Source organism: Octopus bimaculoides, chromosome 1, assembly GCF_046866305.1.
Source record: "Octopus bimaculoides isolate indiv1 chromosome 1, ASM4686630v1, whole genome shotgun sequence".
NCBI lineage: Eukaryota > Metazoa > Mollusca > Cephalopoda > Octopoda > Octopodidae > Octopus > Octopus bimaculoides.
In genome coordinates, this window is record NC_142928.1 from 5,998,179 (window position 1) to 6,008,066 (window position 9,888).

Consider the following 9,888-nt stretch of genomic DNA (forward strand, 5'->3'; position numbering starts at 1 on the left):
CCTCACCATCGACTCAGGCGGCTTCGCAATCAGCCCGAACCTCTCCAGGTGTCTCACTACCTCGGTGGCTGGCACTACAGTCTCGTCAACCAAAATGTCGTCGATGTAGGAACTGGTGGCCTTCCTTATCCTCTCCTCTTTCCCTAGTACGGACTTGAGCACTATCGCCATAATTTTTGGAGCGGAATTCAGCCCGAAACCCAGCCTGGTTAAACAGTACGTCCGGCCTTTGTACCGCACCAGCTGGTATCGCCACAGCTTGTCACTCATACGGAGCTGCAAATATGCCGACTTCAAGACGACGATCGTCGCTGCCTTGGTCGACTGTCTCCACACACGTAACGTCTCACCGCAAACATCCGTTGCCTCGCCTCCCGTGTGGCACGATATATGGTCGTTCAGCTCCCTAAAGTCCAGCACCGGTCTGACTTTTCCTTTCGTCGGCTGCACCACCGCCATCAGAGGCAGCACTCCACTCACCACCTCCTCTTTCCATGGGACAAGGACTCCTTCCTTGATGCATCTCTCTACCGCCTCGGCGAACTCGACGCCGGCGTGACCTTTCAACGTATGCTGGTAGCAGCTCACCCTGTTCTTTAGTAGTGGGGGCTCGTCCTTCCATCGCCACTCTATCATCCACCTCCGACCATCAAACGCCGCCTGAAAATCTTTGTCTTCGATGGTGTAAGCGGCGCTGTCCTCGACGGGGCTCTGCTCTCCCGACTCACGGCGCACGATGCCCCCGCGCTTCCGAACGTGACCTCATCTCCTGCAATCCTAACGCCACCAAGACGGTTGATGGCGTCCATCCCCAACACCACGTCAATCTCATCCACCAAGCGGCCAACTACAATTGCTTGCAGCGTTAGCTTTGCTCCCTGCACCTCAATCTGCACGTCAGTAATGCCTTCACAGCGTACCTCTCTTCCGTCGACTGCCCTCACACTGCTTTCTCCACTCCACGTCTCTACCACTCCTGGAGTTATCAGGGTCGTTGTACAGCCCGTGTCCACAAGGGCACGCGACATCTTCCCATCCACTAGCACATCAACAACGGGTAGAAAAATTTGCGCTGTTAATGATCTGAAAGGGAGACCGCTGGTGCAGTAGTCTCCCTTAGACCGTTTCCCTGCAGACATTTGGCGGTTATATGCTCCGTTTCACGACAACGGTAGCAGATGACCTCAGGCTTAGGTAACTTACAGTCTCGCACCATGTGCGGGCCCTGACACCGGAAACACTGACCTTTGAACGGACGCGCACGTTCCTTGTTTGACCCCTCTCCGCCACTCCTTGGCCGGCCACCTTTTGCTGTCGCCGCTGCTACCAGCGGTGACGACCTACGACAGGAAACTAACATACGAGCTCTCGATATTATATCCGCCATGGGCATGGTACTCACGTCCGGCAGTCTCTGCAATTCGACCGACAGGTGGTCAGGAAACCCAGTCACAAACGCCAACTTTACCGTTTGATCCAGCGTTTCTCCCTCGTACCCCGCCAGTCTAGCCAACCTCCTAAGTTCGTTGGCAAACACGTCAACCTGTTCGCCGGTCCACCTCGCTCTCCCCAGGCAAGCGTACGCCTCGAACATCCCTTCTGCGAAGGCCTCCATCAAACGGATTTCTATTTTCTCCGCGCTAACTTGGTCCCTCTCTTCCATCTCTGAAAATAGCGCTAACGCCGGACCATCTAAGTAGAGCGGTAGAAAACTTGCCAAGTCGCATATTCCTTGGAGCTTCGCGACTAGCTTCATCTTCTTTAGCCATGCGACTACGTCCGTGTTGCCGCAAAACGGCTTAATTATGTCACTAGCAATCCTGACTACACTCATAATTTTTTTTTTTCTTATAGGCCGAAATAGCTTGTGGTGCGATGGAGGAAGAAGACAACAAGAAGCAAAAGGACAGAATGAAGCGTTGGACCTTACCTTGCCGACCGCAGCGGGGTACACGATCGCTCCTAATCAGAACACGTCTTTCTCGTAACGTCGCTGTTTTCTCACTGGCCCCACGTGCTAGCCTTCGACCGCGCGTCGCCGACTTCCGATCTGACCCTTCCGGTTTGGCCCTTCCGGTCTGGCTTCACCTCTGTTTGCCTCACCCCTCTCCACCACAACACATAGCTCGTCACAGCCCATAACACCACACTACTATACCATGCTCACGATTAATTTGTGTAATTTGAAGATGATTATCACCTCAGTTTCAAAGATATGACATCAAAAATATGGTTAATTATTCATTTAGGCTAATTAGATAAGATTTCGATCATTTCGCTGACCATTCAAATTGTCGTATTTTATAAAATATTCACTCAAAAATCACAAATGAAGTATCAAAATGTTTCTCTTTGGATGCTCTCCAAGAAAACATACAGTAGAAATTACGTTTAAATATTTTCAAAAATTCATAGTGATACCAACTATCATATTGGTTTCCATTCCTGTGTCCCCCACTTCAGTAAACACACTCTCTCAGTCTCTGTCTGCCTCTCTTTCCTTTCAACTATACCACACACCCCTGTGCAAAACACATTCTTTCTCACTACCTCTTTCCTCAACTATTTAACCACATAGTATAATATCAATCCCTTTCTCCTATCTCTCACCACTGACACTCTTCCTTTCTCTCTTCAACTGGAATAATTCAGCTTGTGCATACATTGTTGTACGGTTTTTCCGTCCTCCATAAGGCTGGAATGGCAATTGACCAGTTGCAACTTGATAAATAGTAACAGCTAAACTCCACAGATCAACTGCAGCATCAAATTTACGTCCCATTGATTTCTTCATCACAGCAACATCATACAAGTCTGGGTGCTGAAAAGAAAAGGAAACTTGGAAAGAAATTTCTTCATAAAACTCAGCCAGAAGTATTTAAGGACAATTATTCAAAATATACTGTGAAGTCTATTGTTAATATTGCTGTTTCATCATCATCATCATTTCTATATTTAAGAGATGAGAAATTATGTACATTATTTACAGTTGACGGATATTTGTCCTTATTTTGTTTGTTGTTAACACAACATTTCGGCTGATATACCCTCCAACCTTCAACAGGTGTCTTGGGGACATTTCGAACCTGGGTATTTTTCCGATGTTATTATTATTATTCAGGTCACTGCCTGGAATCGAACTCAGAATCTTGGGGTTAGTAGCTCGTGCTCTAAACCACTACACCATATTAAGAGCGTGAGCTACTAACCCCAAGATCCCGAGTTCTTTGATGGCGGCGGCGACGACAACAACGAAAAATAGCTTAGAAATGAGAACCCAGGTTTGAAATTTCCCCAAGACACCTGAAGATGGCTGGAGGGTATATCAGCTGAAACGTTGTGTTAACAACAAACAAGATGAGGACAAATATCCGTCAAATGTAAATAATGTATCATCATCATTGTTTAACATCCACCCTCCATGCTGGCATGGGTGGGATGGTTTGATAGGAGCTGGCCAAGCAGAAGCCTGCACCAGACTTCTGTGACTGTTTTGGCAGGGATTTTATGGCTGGACGCCCTTCCTAACTAAACCAACCGCTCCACAGAGTGGACTGAATGCTTTTTAAGTGACACTAGCACAGGCGAGGCTAGTTTTGGCAAGGTTTTTTTACAGCTGGATGCCCTTCCAAATGCCAACCACTTTACAGTGTGGACTGGATGCTTTTAATGTGGCACAAGCACTGGCAGGGTTACCAAGTAACTCATAAGACAAGGAATTATGAGAGGGGAAGGGGGCATTTGAGGAGGAGGGAAAAAAGAAGGAAAAGAAAAGAAGAGATTGTCAGCAGAGAGTCTTCAAAAATGGAATACTTACCAAATACTCTTCAGTTCCATATAATGACATAAATTCTTGTGTATCATCAAGAGCACGAGCAGCACCAAAGTCAGTCAGTTTATATACATAACTAGAAGAAGAAGAAGAAGAGAATGAATCACTTTATATACATAACTAGAAGAAGAAGAAGAAGAGAATGAATCACTTTATATACATAACTAGAAGAAGAAGAAGAAGAAGAAGAAGAGAATGAATCACTTTATATACACAGAGCTGCAAGGAAACAATCAGCTTATACATATATATATATATATATATATAGATAGATAGATAAGAGCAAGGAAAAAAAAAAGGGAAAGGAAAGGTCACTCACGCAGTAAATACATACAACTGCAAGGAAAAGAAAATAAATCAGTGACATGCAGAGGAAAAAAAAAAAAAATAGGTGTGGCTGTTTGGTTAGAAGTTTGCTTCCCAACCACATGGTTCTGGTTTCAGTCCCATAGCATGGTAACTTGGTCAAATGTCTTCTATCATAGACTTGTGAGTGGATTTGACAGATAGAAACTGAAAGAAGCCTGTCGTGTGTGTGTGTGTGTGTGTGTGTGTGAACAGAGGCACAATGCTTCTGCTTTGGAGAACCTTTGTCCTCAGCCGTCTGGAGTACTGCTCCCAACTGTGGTCCCCACAGATTGTAAAACTAATTGCAGAACTAGAAGCGGTCCAACGCCACTGCACAAAGAAGAGAGACTCATGGGCTACTGGGAGAGATTGAGGGAACTGGGACCCTTCTCCCCGGAGAGGAGACGTGAGAGATATACAGTGCTATACATGTGGAAAATAATGGAGGGTTTGGATCCAAATTTCGGAATTTAAATCTACAACAATCCCCGAACTGGATGGCACTGCACAGTACCAAAGGCCCCATCTTCTCCATCAAAGATACAAACCCAATATTACAATAGCTTGGGATTCAAGGGACCACAACTTTTTAATGTCCTACCACAGAAATATGTAAGGTGTAGACATGGAAGTCTTCAAAAAATATCTAGACAGCTTCTTCCTAATGCCAACCACTGCAGATTGTACTGGGTGCTTTATGCGTGGCACCAGCACCAGTGCTTTTTACATGGCATTATTTTCAAAAATATCAAAAAAAATATATATATATAATTAAATTCTTAATTAGATAAGAAAGCTTAGATTTATGGAGAAAGGAAAAAGAAAGATTCTAATACTTCTGTCTTTTCTCAATGTCATTAGCACCATGAAGTGAGTGTGTTAATCATGGCCCTGTGTGGCTGTGCCATGCATTCTAAGATTAACTATTGCAATCATCAACAAAATACAGGTGCATGTTTCAAGACTGCCTACCTTTGGACAGATTCCTTGGTGTCCCAACAATAGAGACATTAAATAAGTCACCAGTTAAAGGACCTTGTTAAAAAAGACATTTTCAATAAAATCCATAACATGCAGCTTTAATCACAGGAGATGCTTCATAACATGCAACATTCATCACTTCAGATGAAGAAAACAAAAGGAATCAGAAATTTATGAAGAAACAACAACAACAACAACAGCAGCAGCTGTTGCTGCACCAGTCTCCAATCTGATCTGGCAGTGTTTCTACAGCTGGATGCCTTTCCTAATGCCAACCACTCCGAGAGTGTAGTGGGTGTTTTTTTACATGCCACCAGCACAAGAGCCAGTCAGGCGGTACTGGCATCGACCACACTCGAATGGTGCTTTTCACGTGCCACTCGCAGGGAACCAGTCAGCCGGCACTAGCATCAACAGATATATATATATATATATATATATATATATATATATATATATATATATATATATATATACACACATATATACACACACACACACACTCAAATTCTTTCAGTTTCTGTTTACCAAATCCACTTGCAAGGCTTTATTCGACTCTGGGCTATAGTGGAAGACATTTTCTGAAGGCGTCGTGCAGTGGGATGGAACCCAAACCCACATGGTTAGGAAACAAGCTGCCTAATTACACAGCCATGCACCAATAAAAATCTAAAATCAAATAAAAAAAAGAAAAAAAAGAAGTCAAACAAGAACTTCAAGAAAAGGAACCAAGCAATGAAGATTCTGCAGAGAATTTAATCCTACTTACCGACCACTTTCATCTTTGTAGCAAAGAATATTTCCTGGCTTGATGTCCCTGTGCACAATTTGGTGTTCCCGTAAATGTTTCATACCAGCAGCTGAAGAGAAATATATATATATATATATATATATATATATATATATATATATATACACACACACACACACACACACACACATATATAGGTTGCGATGGGTAAATTGTCACCATTTTACATTTTTAATTTCATGCATGTGCATTGTTTGTTTTGGATTTTGTTGACTACACTGTATAGTAGGGTCAATTGGGCACCGGCTATGAAAACAGAGCACCATGACACAATCCACTCTGCCAGAAATTGTGAAACGACATGCTGTACTGCTTGGCATTCACACCAGAAACTCTAATACAAGCATTTCAGGGTGTTTGGGTGTCAATCTGGGGACATGTAACAAGTGATAAAAATCAAACATCCAGTCAACATCATGGTGTTTGGAGTGATCACTAGTGATGGTGACATTATACCTCCATTCATCTTCCCACACGGCCTCAGACTCAACACGGAGGCCTACATCAAGTGCCTGAAGGAGGTAGTGCTGCCTTGGGTCAAGCGTGTGGTTGCTGGAAGACCCTATGTCTGGCAACAGGACTCTGCACCATGCCACACAAGCAGGGGAACCCAGTCATGGCTGTCAGACAATTTCTGCGACCACATCGCCCCTAAGATCTGGCCACCTAACTCCCCAGATACCAACCCCCTTGATTATTATGTGTGGGGCACAGTTGAGCGAGAGACCGACAAAACTCCTTGTAACATCAAAGATGAACTAAGTAAGGATTATGAAAGCATTCACCAACTTAAACAAGGAGACAATCCAGAAGAGTTGCAGGGGATTCCAAAGTCATCTGGAGGCCGTAGTTAAGCCAATGGCGATTTTATTGAATAAATTTACTCTTTAGTATTTCGAGATTTTATCTGTTAAGATGAGATGTCAGTGTTACTTTCATTTTTGTGTAATGTAGACGACAGTTTATTCACCACACCCTGTATGCGTGTGTGTATTGTCCCTTCCTTATGACCTTATGCGTGACATGCTTCCACTCTTCAAGGTCTGCATACAAACAAACAACCAACTGACTGTTTAACCAGCACAATAAGCAAACAACAGATCAGTTAGTTGGTTAGATATCTAACTGATTGACTAACAATAAAGGAATGATATTGAACCAGTGTTTGTGTGAGTGTTATAATTATTGGCGTAATGATCCACCCAAGACACAACAAAATAAATCAATTATTAACTAATAACATTACCAAATTCTAATCCAAAGCCTGAAAAGTTTATTTGATGCAACAAAAGAAAGAAAGAAAGACATGAGGTGCAAATAGGAAGTCTTTTGACAGAAAGTCTTTCTAAAATGAGACTAAACTTTATTTCTTTCACAGAAGAGTGCTTTCAGATTATTCAAATCCAGAAAACAAAATCTGTGTTTATGTGCATTACATGTGCATTCCAATTCTTGAACTTGGAAACAGTTATAACTACTTGTGGTATAGGAATAGAAGTAGTTAAGAAGCTACAATACCAGTAATACTAGAAACAATAACAAACTATCAAAAGGTTTTCTAATGTCAATAATGTTATAGCATGGAAGAAATATGTGAAAGCATATTTCTGTGTAACAAGCTGGAGAATAAGAAATAAAATTGCGGAAAAAAAATTAAATCCACTTTAAAAATGAATTCTACTTACTAATATCATGTAAAAAGATGAGAAATTCTTCTTCGTGCATTCCATAGGCAAATTCTGGCTTTTGTAACATTCGAAACAAGGTGCCTTCTGAACAAAACTGCATAACAAGGACTGGAATATTGGAATATAACTGCAACAAATGCAAAATGTAATCAAATATGTAAATATATACATTGGCTCCGGAATATAATTCGAGGTGAAGGCATGGTTTTTTTTTTTTTAAGGAAGGTGGATATCTATGTATGTACCATAGTGGTGCTCCAGCATGACTGAAATGAGTAAAAGAATGTTTACTGATAGTGTATAGGCATCTACATTGAGTGCCAAATTGTATATGTTAACTGTAAATATATATACATGAGGCAATGACTAGTGAGCAAGACTTTTGGCAATATGCTGTGCTTGAGAAGACCCGTGGCTGATGTCAGTGTCATGTAATTGGCACCTGTGCCGGTGGCACATAAAAAGCACCTTCCGAGCATTGAGCCTCATGGAGGCAAAGTGGATACTGCCGGTGGCTTGTGAAAAGCTCCTTTCGAGTGTTGGGCTTTGCAGATGCAATGACCAAGGCCTTTGGCAATATGTCAAGCTTGAGAAGAAGACCCATCAAGCCAGGTAAAATTGCAGTCGTGGCAGATGACACATAAAAGCATCCATCGCACTCTCAGAGTGGTTGGCATCAGGAAAGGCATCCCGCCTTAAAAAACCATGCCAAATCAGACTGGAGTCTGGTGCAGCCTACCAGATTGCCAGCCCTGATCAAGCCGTCCAACCCATGTCAGCATGGACAATGGACACTAAATGATGATGATGATGATGATGATGATGACGACGATGACGTATTAATTTAACTCTTTAGCATTTAAGCTGGTCACATCTGGCTGAAATATTCTCCCTGTTTAACGTTAAAACTACCCAGATCCAGCTTCTAACCCTAACCCTACAATGTCGTTCTAAGAATAAACAATCACATCATTGAAATCATAAAGCTTTGAGATGATGCATGATTTGTCCGAAACAATTTGGATAAATAAGCAGAATAATCTGAACGCTAAAGAGTTAAAATGATTAATGACACAAATGCTGGATATTTGTATAATTGAGGCAATCGAAGAAAAAGTGGATGTGGGTAGGGCATCCCATTTGATGTGATGCATTTACCCATTCATGCCGATCGTCCGTTTAAACTGACAATTTATGAGGGTATAAAACAAATATTTGATACAAATTGTGAATTGTGTATGATCTGTATCAAACGGATTTCAATGAAATTTTTTTTCAGTTGTTATTTAGGTCAAAATAATAGAATATGTGAATTTTCAAGCAATTCCATTCACCAGAAAAATTTAGGCATGAATGGGTTAAAACAGAACAAAGTTATGATACTTACATCGGGTTCCATGGCATACAACTGAACGACATTATTGTGACACAACATTTTAAGGACAGCGAATTCGCGACGTTGTATCAGCATCGTTCTGGAGTCCGATGGCTGAGAAAATACTTTCACTGCTACTTCTTCCCCATTGCACTGTAAAATATAGAAATGCATGGATATATGAGGGCCTGCTGCGAAGTTCTTGGCTTTGGGTAAAAGAAAATACAGGAGGATCAGTCAATTACGATTTTATTCAACATATTCCCCTCTCAGATTCACACACTTATTGCAGAAGTCCTTCAGTTTTTCTAATACTGTTCTGTATTTTAGAGATGAGGAATTCTGTTAATTATTTACATTGGACAGATATGTGTCCTCATCTTGTTTGTTGTTACCACAACATTTCGGTTGATTTACTCTCCAGCCTTCATCATGTGTCCTGGTAGAATTTTAAACCTAACCCTGGGCTCTTATTCCTAAGGTTTTTTTTTTGCTGATATTATTATTATTATTATTATTATTATCATTTATTCAAGGCACTGCCTGGAATTGAACTCGGAACCTCGGGGTTAGTAGATTACATTATGTGCCTGTGGGCCTGATGAAGGCTGGAGAGTAAATCAGCCGAAACGTTGTGGTAACAACACACAAGATGAGGACAAATATCCATCCAATGTAAATACTGTAAATAAAGTTTTTCTAAGCCCTGTAAAAGAACTCGGAAGGTTGGGCCTCCAACCAGGCCTTTTGTGATACACTTAAAGCCTGCAACTTTTCAGCATTCCCTCATATACAAATCAAGACAGGTGAATGGAAAATTCTTTCGTAATATTTATTACAGTGAATAAATGAT

The 9,888-nt window shown here is 41.7% G+C and overlaps 1 protein-coding gene across 6 annotated transcripts in view; it reads right to left on the reverse strand.

Moving 5' to 3' along the window:
- The window catches only part of LOC106867230 (serine/threonine-protein kinase TBK1), a 94,562-nt gene that overhangs the window by 34,587 nt on the left and 50,087 nt on the right, over positions 1 to 9,888 (reverse strand). For all 6 annotated transcript variants that reach the window (XM_089348263.1, XM_089348269.1, XM_089348265.1 and 3 more), the window contains exons 3-7: positions 9,048 to 9,188; positions 7,658 to 7,787; positions 5,931 to 6,021; positions 3,818 to 3,908; positions 2,664 to 2,821 (exon numbers count right to left, since the gene is read on the reverse strand). In XM_089348263.1, the coding sequence (XP_089204389.1) occupies positions 2,664 to 2,821; positions 3,818 to 3,908; positions 5,931 to 6,021; positions 7,658 to 7,787; positions 9,048 to 9,188 (611 nt within the window). The remainder of the gene's footprint in view (positions 1 to 2,663; positions 2,822 to 3,817; positions 3,909 to 5,930; positions 6,022 to 7,657; positions 7,788 to 9,047; positions 9,189 to 9,888) is intronic.